Genomic DNA, 17,222 nt, shown 5'->3' with positions numbered 1-17,222 from the left:
CACCAAGATTTCACACTATTTTTGCAAGAGAAAAAAACAACAACAAACCGTTCCAGCTAATTGAATTTGCCAAAAAGAACACTAGTAACGAAGGAGGAAGCTCGAGGGAGTCTACTGTATATACGTTTACTTGCGAATTATTCGTGTAAATAACAGGCTTTCAAATAACATTGATACAGCTAGCTTGTTGTGGAAAAATTATACTCGAAGCTCAATTCAAGTGAGTTTATGTTGCACAAATCTGCATTCAACTGAAAGGTCTCGAAGTTTCATAGCCTACTACTAAAATTTATCCGAATCCGATTATTGGTTTCGGAGTAACGAGATAAAATGTGCTAAAAAATGAAAAAAAGTGCAAACTCTATTTTCTCGTAGACCGCTCAACACATTCCAATAAACCTAGCTATGAATGCATAGCCTTACAGGCTGCCATGACATTTTATCCGGGTATAATCCAAGCGACAGGTTTCTTTACGGTAACCAATTTACAACGAAAGATACGAGTTTCTTCTATTGCTAATTCACCAGAGAATTTGTATTTGTTTTCGATGTCTTCGTTAGTGAAACTTCGGAGGATTTTGTATTGTATCCGCCTCGGATTTGGCTTTGTTTTCCTGTAAAGTCTTTTATGGCTGAAGCGGTACAAAGCAAAGCAAAGCCTTGGCATTACATTCCTTTTGTTGAATTCTTCCAGGTCGGGGCTCGAATATACGACAGATGGCTTGTAAGATGAGTGTCCTATGCATTGAACCGCCAACTCGGGCAACGGTACAAACGATATCGAAATATTTGGTCTACTAACACTAAATTTTCCCATCTGCTCTGTTTCTATCTTTGTTGATGTTGCGCATGAGAATAAATCATAAAATGTATAAACAGGATTTAAACAAATGCACTCAATCTAGAATCTTTAAAGTGAAAATAAATGTATTTTTTGCACCACAGATCGCTTTTCTACCATCCATCAAAGTGTGGTTTTTGTTTTAGCATGGACAATGTCTGTCAAGTTTAACATATTCATAATAAGAGAAACATATCCCTGTTTGTGTATTGTTGTCTCCTTTTGTCAAACATCACCCATGCCACCATTGGTGTGCATCCTTCTACATTGACTAGCCCTGAGAATTCCCCTCCAGTTAACTAAATTATAATGACATAAATAACCACAAAATGACGTGCGTCAACCTACTGCCAAGCACTAGCAAGCAGCGCCATCTATTCGTCAGATTGCCTTAGATCCAATAGCTCTAACGACCCTTCTGTACATTTCTCTCCCGTGTTACGTACGTGTCTTACGTATGTTGCGTACTTGTTTGCTCTTTTCCACCAGCATAAGCTACTCGGCAGTAATCACAGTGCTCATACAATCTTATATACGACTATCTGGTTTTGTACGCGTATGGCGGGCGGTGAGGGACCAATACAAACACATTGACTCACGGCATGCAAGGGTTTCGTATTAGTTGCTATATTGCACCGTTTCGTACTCATAGCCGCATTAATAAGTTCACATTTGAAGTGATCGCATGAATCGCTTATTCCGTACTCTGCTTGTGTGCTGCTAGTCTAAGCTTATTTTAATTTCTGCTTTCGTTTCTAATTGTTAATTGTTATCGAAACTCAACTCATAGATAACTGTGAAAATGGCTGGTTTATCTCAGGTAGGTAGGCAATATTTGGCGACAACAAAAAAAAAGGAAAGATATGATGGCGAAATCTGCCAACACGACTAAGTGAGACTGCAGTGGACTTTGGACATTGTATTCTTCGTTCGATCTTGATGCTGATTACGAAACGCAATGATTGTAAACATCTTTGTTTGCGAAGAGTTCTAAGCGTTAAGTACGGACCGAACGGCGTAACAAATCCTTGATTTGTCGTCAAAGCAAATACTTATCGCGTTATCAAATGTATAGTCTAATTATCTCCTTTTTTGGTAATTGATTGTCGAGTCGGTGGGTGCCATGTTCTTATCAATGATTGGCACTCTAGGATTTTGTGCGGCTAACAAAATGATGATAAGGCAGAAAACTGTTTCCATTGTATTCACCGTTTCATAACTTGTTCCGCATCGTCGATCGATTAAATTTGTTTTCATTTCCTTAATCGCACCAATCTAAACCATCTAAACACTTTTGCATATTGTTCCCATTTCAGCTAATCAAAACAGCGATCCGGCCGGCATGCCGTGCTCTGTCTTCCAAAGCCGCTCCCGCTGCGGAAGCTTCCTCACTCGGTCCCAGCTTTGGGCTGTCCGACGAACAGGCCGAAATCGTGGACATGACGAAGAAATTCGTGCGGGAAGAAATCATTCCGGTGGCCGCTGGATACGACAAATCAGGAGATTATCCGTGGCCGATCGTTAAGCGAGCCTGGGAGCTGGGGCTGATGAATAATCATATCCCTGCCGAACTCGGTGAGTTTGTTGATTTATATATTTTAGAGTACAATCGGACCTATCGACGTGAAAATTTCATAAGGGCACATAAACCAATGAGAGATTCTCTTTGTTTACTTTCTCTTCTGTTAATAACACCTAAATTTTCACGTTCACTTATCAAATTTACATATAGAATGAAAGAAAATATCTCCAGCTTTGTAATAGCATCATACATGTAACGAACAATTGCGTAATAACGCGGATATAATTGAAAGAGAAAGTAAACAAAGAGAATCTGTCAATTGTTTTAATGCCCTTTTGAAATGTTCACGTCGCTATCTCGAATTCTTCTCTCGTGCGCTCTATAGTTTTTTTACGCAGACGGACGAAAGATCCGATCCGGAATGTTCTGTCTACGGCTTCTGAAATTGATTTCCAAACGTTACCGCTAAATTCTGATACATCAGAATAGACATAACGCCTTGGGCGTACGAACTCAACTTTGCGCCTACTTAAAAACTCAAATTGAACTGTTGAGTGGTAACATTAGTTCAATTTGAACTGCTGTCCACCAATGAAACGAAGGCGATACGTGATGGGAAATGAAATTATATCGAAACTCCCCATAATTGGAAATACTATGTGCGTCGTCCTTCAATTTTGTTGTTTTCTCGAAGATGCTATTAATAGTTTCTTTTGAATACTTTCGGTTTTTCGACCTAGAAGTGAACTCAAGAAAAACACTTCTGAATGATACTAAACAACGTTAAATAGCAGTTTGTGAACGGAAACAAAAGAGTTCTTTTGAAGTCAATACTTTAAATGAATTGTATTTTCACAATTATCTACCTTACGTAAAAGTGTCGAATTGAATTCCATTCGTTACTGTAGGTTAGTTTATTTGCAGATGCTTTGAAATTTAAACTAAATTGAAAATATTTTCAAATCAATCAAAGCGATTCGTGTAAACAAAGCTATACAAAGTAACACATAGTTTTCTTCCTGTATTCGACCAAAGTAAACATAAGTCAATATAATGAAGGACAAACCAATCGATGTATCTGTTGTCAGTTTCCCTTTAGTAATAAGGTGGTTGAATCCATATTTCCAATTTAATTGGACGTCGACGGCTCACAAGCACCGAACTTCAACGAAGTTTCAATTGATATCATCATATTTGCTTCTTAAATACAATATAACTGGTGTAAAAATGAAAAACGTTCGTTTTACAGCGAAACACAAAATTGAAACAAACACCGATTTTTTACTATCGTTTAGCCATCGAACAGAGACGGAAAATCTTATTCTGAATAATAGCTTTTTTTATTTGCTTTGAAGATCTGAGATGAATGTGAAAACAGCAACACTGATGGAAATGCAGAATATTCAAATCCTGTCAGCTGGGGGCGCAATCAATCTTCAGTTCAGCAACGCCATCGCACGGCATCACATTGCACATATCATGTCAATTCCCTCTCAGCAGGCGGCTCTATTTTGTTGGTCGTTGAGAGCTTGTTGAACGACATACTGCACTAAATATTCGTTCAGTTTGCTGGAACGGTTTGTTGTTGTTTTTTCTCTTGCTAAAAAATATTGTTAAAATTAGGTATTACCTTCATAAAGAAAGAAGAGTTGTTGTTATTCTACGTGAAATAGAAGTATTGTACAGGTACGTAGTGTTAGTTGAAAAAAATAAGTGGAAAAAACTTCGGAAATTGTCCAGTAAAACTAGTCCAACGGGGCTCAACTCCTCAAATTAAAAATGACTTAACAATGGACCTCTGTCTGCCGGGATTGTTGAACGAAAAAAATGGCATTCGGTTCAACGGTCTGTTTCAAATTCGCAAACGAGGGTCCCGTGTTGGCCTCCCGTTGAACGATTGATTGGACTTTCATTGGACCAATGATCCAACGTATTGGACCAATGAAGGACCACCGTTGAACGTTTTTTTCTAAGAGGGTTGTATAGGTGCGCAGTGTTGCTATTTTCTCGCGCACCAATTTGACATTTCTCTCACCTACTTGTGTGTACGAGATGCGATGCGGACTCGCCTACAATATTCTAATTGTAAGGACTGTACTAAAAAAAGGCGGGTGGGTAATGTCAGAGACATAACTGGATGTCGTGAATACGAAAACAACTGACGTGTTCCTTAACACTTCCAAATATCAATCAGTTGATCAATTGTATGAATTATGCAAGCATTCCCCTTTTTCACATTTTTCGCAAAAACAAAAAAAGCTTCACTTGATCTCGATTACTGTGAATTTCACACAGCGAAAAGTGCACAAATCTAATCAAACTGTTCTAGATTTGCACTAAACTGAGGTTTTTTACCTTCGATTTGCGAGCAAGAAATCCTAATAGTTCTTTAGAAAACTTTTAGAGCCATTAGAACGGCTGATTTTGTGTGATGCTCCCCAACGTTGTCCTCTTTACTTTGTTTTTTCACCAATGCAAACGACAAGCAGCTGTGACGTAATCGCTCTTGTCGGAAGCGAAACTAGCTTTGCAAACGACACACAATACATCTGCTCTCAGTGGCGATAGAATCCAAACTGATCCAATTTTTGTTAAGAGATTTCTTTTTACGTGATTTCGTTTGTAGCTTTTTCACTAATGGGCGGTCCTAACGGCAATAAAAATAGCCGCATACAGAATTTTAATGTTGATTATTTCATTTCGGATTTGCATAATTAATTGAAAGAAACTATCAGTATGCTGTACGGGATTCCTTCTTGCCTTTCAAAAGGACCAAATTGTGAAACTCACTACGATATTAAGCACTGTTCGGAACATTTTTCTCGAACGATTTGTTGTACAGCAGCAGATATTTTGTTCTCTTTCTCAGAACGCGTTCTGATTGGCTGGTGTTGACATGGGTCAAATGAGACAGGTTTTTCAATAGTGTACTATTGAAATACTTCAATGCTGTTGATATACACGATTAAGTTGAAAAATGTCGATTCTATTGGTAGTTAGATTATATAAATCCTTTCACAGATCACTGAGCTATGAGCTTTAAAAATACGAGAAAGGCAAACGCGCCTTATGAATTATGCTTTTTGATACTCGTTTACGCCAAACATTTCAGAATAGTTTAATTATGAATTATTTGAGATTATGTCATACAACTGAAAATTTTATCATAAAATTGTGATCATATTTCCGATGGCATGTAGCAAGAATTATGTTGATTCGTTAGATACAACAAAAGATTCACGATCAAAAACTTATCACTCTCTCAGAGGGTACGTTTTGAAAAGGCGCCCCATAGTAAAGTAAGTCGTATTCACGACAAAAACAGAAAAGGTATAAAAAAAATTGGCGTAAATCCGATTTGCTTCGAGTTTTCTGAGAATGCAGTACATTGAGATTATGTTTCAACTTGACCTAAACCACAGAAAGAAAGGTGACTTTAAAGTTCACCAGTTTTTTAATATTTTAGGTTCCAGTCTGCATGTCTGTTACCTGTGGTTGAAGCTTTTCTCCGTAACCGCATCTTGTCCTGTTATTGTTGATTTAATTTCGGGAATGGGAGAAGCTTATTGTTTCGGCAGGATCCACTATTCGTTCGATGTGAAATACTGGACGGAAAAAATCGAGCATTTGGGCTGAAAACGCATTGTATGCTACATTATTCTTACTTTGAAAGACATATTTTTGACATATATAGGAAAGTTTTACTATTTAGTATTTGGTAGACTAAATAAAAAGACCTGTACGTAAATCGCTCAAAGGTTTCCTTTCTGTCACATTTTTTTAACCAGAAAACTGATATTGTTGCATGAACAAAATAAATCATTCACTTCGAAAATCGGATTGCTGGATGATATTTTGGCCGCACTGAATTATTTGACAGTTGGTATTGACATATTGTCGCAAAACTGAAATGTAGAGGTGTTGCTTGTTTAGAGATGATACTTTCAGCAAGAGCTGTCGAATCGGTAGGAAAATTTTTACTTTATCCCTCTTTTCAACGATTTCTTATGAAAACGTGCAAATTCGTTTGAAAAATCATAGTAGAAGTTGAAGAAAAAGTTTCTACTCTGAGGTGGTAGTGTTGATCTTAATTCATTGTCCGAAATCTACCGTTTATTCAGAATAGAGCATTAAACTTTGTTAGATACCATTTTTCAAATGTCTGGAAATAACAAATAAAGTAACCAAAATAAATAGTACACGGTCGCTATACATTCTAGTACTCGAGAAATCAACATTGCAATGGTTTTTGTTTAAAAAAATGTTTATCCGAAAAAATCTAACCTCACCCAATTTCACACATTTCTGAAGATTTTCCATGTGTAATCGTAGTTTACACTAAAAAAAAGTAGTAGTAATCACTTTGAAATCGATTTTCTTCTACTCCGAGTGTACTTTTATTGCTGATATCTATTTGTACTATTGAATAAACGATAAAAATGTTGCAAATCACTACTGCCGATATGAAAATTTCCGAAAGAATCCTCCTTTTCTTGGTTCCATTTTTCATTGGCAGGTGTCGCTACCGGTAAATCAGCTTTGCAACAATGTGCCAATCACAGCGCAGATATCTCGGTTAATTTTTCAAAAGGGCGTATAAGCAAGCAACAATTTCTCTTTGTTTGTTTACTCTTCTATTAATTACCAAGCGGTTTTCACGTTCATCACTCAACTCTTTGCATGAAATGATACCCGAAACTTTCGACTTTCAAACAGAATAGTGATATCAAAGAAAATCTTTTTAATCACATCACAATAATCGAAAGAGAGAGTGATTAAAGAGAAACTGTCACTTGCTTATACACCCTAATGAAAAATCAACCGATGTATGAACTATTATTCAATGTAGGGCGAAACTAACAGGTGACAGCAAATAGAGAAAAAAATCGATCAATGCTTCGACTTTGGTTTCAATTCCAATTTAGGAATTACCATATATTCTCAGATCAAGTTTTGATAAGCCGATGAACTGTAGGTTTTTCTTTAAAAGGTGTGCAATTCTTTTCCGCTTTTCTTCTATATCCACTGAAAAAATCAACACAAAAAGAGTTTCGCCCTTTTTCGGTAATGTTTACTTCTATGCTCCCTGTGGGAATAATAAAGTTATTCCTTCGAGCATTTTTCGTGAAATTAACTGGTTTTCGCTACTGAGACAAATTTACGGGTAATTTTATTGTTTCATTTACATTTTCCAGTAGTACAAAGATCAGAAACCATCTAAAATAACAAGAATAAACGAAGGCGTAACTTACGTGAAAAAATGGAATGACAGTTTCGTCCTTTACAGTTCTTTGTATTACTAAGATTGAGATTTTTGTAGAATCCGAATTTTTAGGCAAAATTGAAGGATTTTGAAGCATTTATTAGCAGGGAATAGAAACTCGATTTGTTTAGTTTTGTAAGATTAGCCATCTTTAAAAAAACAGCTGATATTTTATTTTTCCACCGAAGTTGTGAAACACTGAACAACAGGTTTAGCTTGATGTTAGAAGATTGGTGTATCGCGATCGTAGAAACGGCTAAAAAAATATTTATTGCAAGATATTTTTTGCTTTCATGCATACAGGTAACTTTGTTAAGATTGTGTCTTATCTCAGTTGCACGAGTGAAACCTCATTGATACGTTTCATTTTCGATAAAGGTGCATGTCATTGCTCAACTGTAGCGTTTCATTACTCGTTTGTGGTGCGTGTCTTTGCTGGGTGTCATCAAAAATGGCAGTTTAGTTAAAACAAGAATCGATTAATTGTACCAAACTATAACCAATCAAATTCAGAAAAACAAGTTGTTATGTGTTGGTTTTGCGTGTGCATAGCTAAAGACTGTCCCAGAAAGTATGGACGCAACCAAAAGCCGCTGGCATTTCGCAATGGTTCAGAATCTGTCAATTATTATGGCTACGTCCTGTTGTTTACCTTCTTCTCTAACCACTTGTGCAGTTGTTTAATCGTTTTCATTAGTTCGTTTCGAAATGCATGGACTTTCAGTAGAACAACGTCGAAAAATGGTGCACAGAACGCGGACTGTCACTGAGAAAGATAGCAAAATTGGAAAGAGTAAGTGAAAAAGCCGTGCGAAACGCAATCAGGAAGTTCGGTGAAGATAACACCTTTGAGGATAAACCGAAAACGAGTCGAAAAAAGGTCCTGCTAACCAAGGTCCGTTATCCAACTGAAAACGTATACTGAAGGCGTTCGAGCAAAAGAAGGAGGTTTCAGTTCGGGATGTGGCAAAAAAAGTGGGCACTTTGAAGTCAAATGTTGTAAAAATTTGTAGCTGCGTAAGATTTCGAAACCCTTCATCACCACTGCTTCAATGAACAGCGAAATATACATCAAGGAATGTTTACAAAAACAACTTCAACCCATGGTTCGAAGCCACAAGGAACCTGCTGTCTTCTGGCTAGATCTTGCTTCTTGCCACTACTCGAAATCAACGGTAGAATAGTATACTACCAAAAATGTCACTTTCGTCCCAAAATACATGAATCCACCAAATTGACCACAACTTCGACCAATTGAGGAATTTTGGGCATTAACGAAGGCACATCTTAGGAAACATGTCTCGGTAGCCGAAACCATTCAACAGTTCGAAAAAGATTGGAAAAAGTGTCAAAAAACTTGTCGCCAAGAAGTCTGTACGGAATTGAAAGAGGAACGTTCGCAAGAAAGTGCGCTAGCTAGTCTACAATGGCTAAGTAGCAAATGTTGAGAATAACCAAAAAGCAACGCAAGTATCACTCCGTAACACCTATAACTTGCCAAAAAGTAACGCTTTGTAACACTCACAACTTATGAAAATGTAACGCTTTGTTGCACTTGTAATTCCAAAAAATGCAACACTTCGTAACACCTATAACTCAAAAAATTAACCCATGTAATGTTCGTAACACCTACAACCTACAACAAAAAGTAACGCATGTAACTCTTCGTTACATCTTTATCTCAGAAAAAGGTTACGCATGTAACACACTGTAACACCTGGAACTTACAACAATGTAACACATGTAACGCTTCATAATACCTACAATTTACAAAAAATGTTACGAACGTAACGCTTCGTAACACTTACGACTTACAAAAAAGTAACACTTCGTAACATCTTTAACTCAGAAAAATATATCGCATGTAACGCTTTGTAACCAGAATTGCAAGTAGTCAGTCACGTCGAATGACCTTGACAGACTGACTAACATCATCGTCAACTGTACTGCGAAAGTGACTGTCAAATGAGATACTCGATAGTTCTATGACCAAGTAGAAGTATACTTAGTCAAAGCCAGGCGACTCTTTTTGTTTTCTCCCTCGTTCTCCTATTCCTTGTTGAAGTAAAAAAAGAATACTAACATAAACATAAATCGATAAAGTTCATAATTCTTTGCAAAAAGTCATCGGACTTGAAGATTATTAAAGTTAAGGAATATATTTCGATATTTATGCTGTTCGATTATTATTTAGTCATATCGTAATCAAGCAGTGACAGGAGAAATGAAGATAATATCAATTGACAATCAATGAGCGTACTGACGAGTGAAATATCGAGAGAATTTTATGTTTGACATACCGGGTCTCAGACGCTCAATACATGGTTGGCAACTGTCCAATGACATAAGTTATCTCATTTTTATCGTACAATGTTGCTAGCTGATAGTGACAGATACTAGTTCTGTTTGTAACACCTGAAGCTATCAACAATGTAACGCATGTAACATTTCGTAACACTGAAACCTTACAAATAGTAACGCTTTATAACATCTATAAATCATCAAAATGTAACGCATGTTACGCTTCGTAACACTTATAAGTCAAAAATGTAACGTCGTATGTTCGAGCCCCGACTTGGATGGATTCGTAGAGTCAGTAGAATCGTAGCATGCAATGGTTCTGTACACTCTGAATTGGCTTCGAAGTCTGTTTAAACAGAAGGTCAAACTCCACTGCAGGAATGTGTAATACCCAAAGCTTTGTAACGCATGTAACGCAACTTAAAAAAAAGTAACGCATATATTGCTAACACGTATAACATACTAAAATCAACAACAATAACTGACAAAAATGTGAAGGTCCGTAGCACCTACAATTTACAGAAAAAGTAACGCATGTAAGGCTTCGTAACACCTATAACTCACAAAAAAGTAACGCATATAACGATTCATAATAAGTGTATTATACTAAAAAGTAAAACAAGTAACGCCTCGTGACATATATAACTCTCAAAAGAGTAACAGTTCGAAATATTTATAACTTGTATGTTACACTTAGTGTAACACTTGGTTACATCTAAAGCTTGTAAAAAAGTAACGTATATCCTTATAAGTTACAAAAATGTAACACAAGTAACGCGTATAAAGTTTCGTGACACAGAACATAAAAATAACGATAGTTACGCTTCATAACTTCTACAGTCTGTTACATAAAAACGTTGTCACTGTTGTGAGGAAATGAAAAGACTCAACACGAAAATACTTTTGAATATTGTTATATTAAATCAAAAACTTAAAGATTACACCTATATATAACAAAAGAATAACGCATCCTACCTACTTTAACGCAAAAAATTAACCCAGATAGCGTTCCTTAGCATAATTTTTGAAAAATATCGCATTGCAGATGTCATCACGATCGACACTTTTTGGGTGCTTCATTCACTCCACAAAAAATTTTGTTTTGCTGTTACTTAAAATGACTAGTTTATTCTTTATTTGTTCCGATTGAATTTACGTGTTATTCAAACGACACCGGAAATACAATACAATAATAGAGACGATCTACAGAATGACTCTTATTGGAAGTAGCACTGAAAGCTATAGAAAATTCAAACTACAAGTTACACAACAGCATATACAAGTTGTTTGCAAAAGAACGAAAATCTGAGCAAAAGAACCAAATTCAGGAAAAGATCCAAAAAGCCTTGGAACTAATCAGAAATGAAGATGAAAACAAGAAAAAAGGATTTTGAGTCTTTTACACCTTGGGAAATCGTTCGAGAAGTGTTCAAATTTTTGATTGAGTTCCCTACTCAGTGTTGGTGATTGTCGAAAATTTGACAGAAGCTGTTCGATATTTATCAATATTGTATACAACATTTTCAATCCGATCGAAGATGCTGCAAGAACTCGAGTCTCTCAATGCATGAACCGCGAGAGAATTTGTCTACATTTCTTCGCTCCACTTCATACTCCGAGTATTTCATGGCCCTTGAAAAAAATTTCAGTCTGATAATGATCGCCGCTGTGTGGAATTTACCAAGAGAGAATCGCAAGTTGACAATTATCGCGGAAAATCGAATCGATGATTCGACTTGATGATTCTCATACTAGGTTGCAATATTTCAAAGCCTTTGTGTGGAGAATTCACATACATTTTCTTAGACACAACTTATACAAAGGTTATATGCACATAGTTAAAATAAGCGGCAATAGTAAAATGATTCTATCGCAATAATTCACTGCCCATACAGAATCGGATCGCAAAACGAGAATAAGCGACCGTTTGTTGCTTCAGAGAAAATCCCCACAGCAGCGAGCTAACCTTTGATTCTCAGACAGGTCATCGAGAGGAATTCGCTCTCGCACTGGTGTCTATTCTATGTTAAATGAACCATGCCGGTTTTTTGTTGCTGCGATGATATCCGTCTCTCTTTGATGGCGCTGATTGAAACGTGTGAAGAGTTGCTTGTGAGCGTTCTTTGATACGATAAAAGCCATCCTTGTCCCTACCAAACGACATTGCATACATTGCAAGATGAGCACATTCAGAGTATTTTATCCAGTGTCCTTTTATTAAAAACTAAACTAAACGGACAGTCATAATCATAATCATCCAAGATTTCAATGAATCACAATTTGTGAGAAAATTTCATCGAATACCCTGTTGTTAGTTGCCTGATATTTAACAATGTTATTGTTGTAAAAAATTGTTTACCTTCAAAACGAACATCTTAGAATACATGGAAGGTTGGCAGGGAACGTAATAATCTATTTTGAAACAAAATTTCATTCAGATAAAGACTGTCCCAGAAAGTATGGACGCAACCAAAAACCGCTGCCATTTCGCAATGGTTCAGAATCTGTAAATTTTTTGGACTGCGTCCTATTGTTTACACTCTTCTCTAACCACTTGTGCAGTTGTTTATTCGTTTTCATTAGTTTGTTTCGAAATGCGTGGACTTTCAGCAGAACAACGTCGAAAAATTGTGTACAAATGGTGCACAGAACACGGACTATCACTGAAAAAGATAGCAGAAGTAGAAGGAGTAAGTGAAAGTGTTAAAACAGTCCGAGACATCGATTGAAGTCGAAAAATTAGGTAAGAAAGCTATGATCTGGCAAGCAATCTGTAGCTGCGTTAAGATTTCGAAACCCTTCATCACCATTGCTTCAAGGAACAGCGAAATATACATCAAGGAATGTTTACAAAAACGACTTCTACCCATGATTCGAAGCCACAAGGATCCTGTTGTTTTCTGGCGAGATCTTGCTTCTTGCCACTACTCGAAATCAACGGTAGAATGGTATACTACCAAAAATGACACTTTCGTTCCAAAAGACATGAATCCACCAAATTGCCCACAACTTCGACCAATTGAGGAATTTTGGGCATTAACGAAGGCACATCTTTGGAAACATGTCTCGGCAGCCGAAGCCGAAACAGTTCGAAAAAGATTGGGAAAAAGTGTCAAAACTTGTCGCCAAGAAGTCTGTACGGAATTGAAAGAGAAACGTTCGCAAGAAGGTCCGCCAGCTAGTCTACAATGGCTAAGTAGCAAATGTTGAGAATAATATTCTGTTGTTGTAGTCTAATATTATCAGTATATCGAATAAAATTTGAATATCTAACACTTGTGAACTATTTACAGCGAAATCAAAGTGCGTCCATACTTTCTGGGACAGTCTTTAGAGAAAGGCGTTTTTTTTTTGTAATTTGATTTCAAATTTTTAAGATCGATTGTTGCAGTGTAAAATTCGATTAATTATTTTTTCAGTATTCGAATTCGAAAATTAGACTTATTTTGAGAACATCACCAGCACAACAATTTTTTGTAGGATTTGTCATTTTTCTACTCTTATTAATTGCATATTATGGTACAATATGACATGCAATTTTGCGCCAAATTCGTCTATTCGAATACTACACTGAAAAATAAATCGGGTTTCAAAATTTAATGTCAATTTACAAAAAAAAAAGAAGTTGTTCTCTTCCAACCGTCCATGTATTGTAAAGCGGGTAGTTTGAGGAAAATAAAAGTGTTTCTAACTAAAACTTTTTTTGTCCATTACTGATACTTTTTGCAAATTGAGATTCGTTAAATTCTTGGATGATAATGACTTTTAGCTCAGTTAAGTTCTCGATTAAAAGACACTGTTAAAATCTTTCTACAAAAAAAAACGTTTAGTTTGTTTAAATTGATATAAAATTTTTAGTCAATTGTTTTTCAGTTTATTTATTGGAAAAATTGACTAATTTTGTGAAAATCAACAGTATAGGATTGTAGGATTTGTCAGTTTTCATCAAATATTTGAATAAAAATATGTTAAAATGTTTTTCCCTTTTTAAAAGGCAGTCTAGATCTATTTCCAAAAAAAAACAATGTAGGGGAAGATGTTCGGTTGCCGGTAACCCACCGTAACTTTTGACAGTAAGCAGATAGCGCCATTCCGACAAATGTGTAATAGCAGCACGTTCTTTTTGTGCCGAATACCAAAGCAAACACACGCTTGTACTTTTTACTGCGCTTAAAACAAATTTTAATTGCGTGAAAATCAACAAAAAAGTTTTTCATTACTTTTTATAGTATCATAAATTGAAAAGCATCAATTGAAAAGGTGAGTGGATTGAATATTTATGAGGTGAAGTCGGTCTATTTCTTGATTTAATACCAGATGCTATCAAAATTTTCGCAACCAAAGTTTTGTTTCGTCATTTTTAAAATGTCTACCGATTTCGGTTACCGGCATCCCATTTTTCATTGCCTATTGTCAGTGATATGCAGAAATGCCAAGTCTGCAAATTTGTTTGTAAATTATCAAATTTCTTAGTTAACATGTAAACCTTTTTTCGTCTAAAGATTTTTTACAGACTTTTCAAACTACTATTGTTTGACTTTTTAAAATTTGCGTGATCTTTTCTTTTTGCTATTATTATTATATTACTATTATTTGCTATTCGTATTATATTACCTGGCATCACTGGCGATATGCAACACGTGGACAACTTGACGGCTTCAATACATCCGTTATATAAGTAAAACCTTCAATGCACTGTTCAATGCCATTAAACGTCGCTTAGTGGATAAGAAGCCAATAAATTCGACTGCACCAACGTATTCAATCCCACGAAGCCGGTGGAATCCGGTCAAATCAACACCAAAGGCGCCACCATCCAAATCATCGGTCGATGAAGACTTTTGTCCTAAACGCCTCCGAAAAAAATAAATTCCATTTTTTATTTGAATAATTGCAGTCTTTACTTATATTTTTCCATTTTTACCTAAATTTCTTGGGGCCTTTTTTGAAATGGCCAAAAATTTATCACTATTTTTACTAAATCGATAATTTTTTTTTTTTCAATCGATTGAATCAACTGAGTTTCTTGCTCAGTTGTTAGCTAGGGACTTTAGCTTTCCTTTGATGTATATATGTCCGCATAATGTGCACTTAGTCAGAAGTTATAAGCATGAAGAAAAGGGTGCCAGTAACCGAACACTCTCCTCTATGCAATGTGACATTTTAAAACAAAGTCTGCATGTTCAGATAGTTTCATTCAAATCTGAGAAAATTTACCAACTGCGAATGTGATTGAACGCAAAATTCGTCATATCTGGACTAGTTCAGACAAATAAACTCATTTAATCCGAAATAATCCCACCTAATCCCGCACGGTCCCTCTTGAACTTGTTTACTGATCAAATTCTAGATCAAATGGATAAATAATGTTTTCGGTGCTCCAGCTATTCATGGGAGCTATTCGAAAGAACTTCATATAAAAATTTGTAACATTTTCATATTTTGCAGGTGGTACCGAAATGTCTATCATGACTAGCTGTCTGATTGCAGAACAACTAGCGTACGGTTGCACCGGTATTATGACTGCACTGGAAGCCAGCGGTTTGGGTGTAAGTTTACCCTAGCATAATTAATCGATAAATTTCCAATAATTTTTGTAACATCCGCCCAATTATCCATTACAGCAAACTCCAGTCATTCTGGCCGGTAATGCCGAGCAGAAAAAGAAATACCTTGGCCGGTTGATCGAGGAACCGCTGGTGGCAGCGTACTGCGTTACGGAACCCGGTGCAGGCTCGGATGTCAATGGTGTCCGCACGCGGGCCGAGAAGAAGGGTGATGAATGGGTAATCAACGGTCAGAAAATGTGGATCACAAATGGCGGTGTGGCAAACTGGTACTTCGTGTTGGCCCGAACCAACCCGGATCCTAAGTGTCCGGCATCGAAGGCATTCACCGGGTTTATTGTTGAACGGGAAACTCCCGGACTGACCCCGGGTCGCAAGGAGCAGAACATGGGTCAGCGTGCGTCCGATACGCGCGGCATCACATTCGAGGACGTTCGTGTTCCCAAGGAAAACGTACTGATCGGCGAAGGAGCTGGATTCAAGATCGCCATGGGTACGTTTGATAAGACCCGACCACCGGTAGCGGCCGGTGCCGTAGGACTGGCCCAACGCTGCCTTGACGAGGCAATGAAATACTCACTGGAACGAAAGACGTTCGGTGTTCCGATTGCGGCCCATCAGGCCGTGTCGTTCATGCTAGCCGACATGGCCATCGGAGTGGAAACCGCACGACTAATTACGATGAAATCCGCTTGGGAGGTCGATCAGGGCCGAAGGAACAGCTACTATGCTTCGATTGCCAAGTGCTACGCAGCGGACATGGCAAACAAGGTGGCCTCGGATGCGGTGCAAGTGTTCGGTGGTAACGGATTCAACACCGAATATCCGGTGGAGAAGCTTATGCGCGATGCTAAGATTTATCAGATTTACGAAGGAACATCGCAGATTCAGAGATTAATCATTTCCAGAAACATGATTGAGGCGGCTAAGGGAGGAAGTCTGTGAGATTGACGGCAATGGTTTGGAATATGTTTTTGTTTGGTAGCTTAAGCGTAAGATTTTACTTTAAATAAATTTTGAAAGATGATGATCACAATATTAGCCACTGAATAAAATGCTGTACTATGATTCTGTATATCGTGTAAATGCAATAAATATATGTCGTTTTCGTTTTTAAATTGCACTACACCGGTGTAGCGAAAGCTGCACTGAAACCGTTCGTTTTTACCAATTGCACTACACCAGTGCTACACTTTTTCTGCGCCGATACCACTGGTGTAGCACTCATCAAAAGTTTGGTGTAGCTCTGTGCAATGGAATCGTTAATTGTAGTCAATGGTTACTGTTTATGTTTTCGTCATTTTTGTTCGTTTATTCATGCCTCAGTGTAGCACTGCACCGGTGTAGTGCAAATTAAAAACGAAAACGCCAATAGATGAACGTGTCAGTTTTTGAATTAATCGTTCTTTTCCAATTGTACGAAAGCTCGTATAAGATTTAGTCTACATCCAGGGGTTTTGTCTTACTGAAAGAGTTATCGATTCACGATGAGAGAATATTTCGATGAGATCTACTACTGCTGACAGGAGAGCGTGCCATCAGTTTTAGTATTAAAAGTTTTTGAAATATTCCCAAACTACTTACCCACATGACATCAATTATCTGCACTTCCTCGAAGCCTCTTTGAATGGTTTATGATCAATGTTATTTTTATAATTTTCTACCCCCCTACGAGTGACGCTAATTTTGCATTCGTATCTCAGAATTCTCTATATTTATCTTCGACCC

The 17,222-nt window shown here is 37.1% G+C and overlaps 1 protein-coding gene across 1 annotated transcript; it reads left to right on the top strand.

The window, feature by feature from the left end:
* Positions 1-1,477: 1,477 nt before the first annotated feature.
* Positions 1,478-16,890, top strand: LOC131435430 (medium-chain specific acyl-CoA dehydrogenase, mitochondrial). The gene is made up of 4 exons (XM_058603304.1): positions 1,478-1,661; positions 2,158-2,416; positions 15,376-15,476; positions 15,552-16,890. Exons 1-4 carry the CDS (start codon positions 1,644-1,646, stop codon positions 16,437-16,439), a joined length of 1,266 nt encoding a protein of 421 aa, XP_058459287.1. The 5' UTR covers positions 1,478-1,643; the 3' UTR covers positions 16,440-16,890.
* Positions 16,891-17,222: the final 332 nt, after the last annotated feature.

This window comes from Malaya genurostris, chromosome 3 (assembly GCF_030247185.1).
Source record: "Malaya genurostris strain Urasoe2022 chromosome 3, Malgen_1.1, whole genome shotgun sequence".
Classification (NCBI taxonomy): domain Eukaryota; kingdom Metazoa; phylum Arthropoda; class Insecta; order Diptera; family Culicidae; genus Malaya; species Malaya genurostris.
The sequence above is the reverse complement of the archived record's forward strand: the minus strand, read 5'-3'. Positions and strand labels throughout refer to the sequence as shown.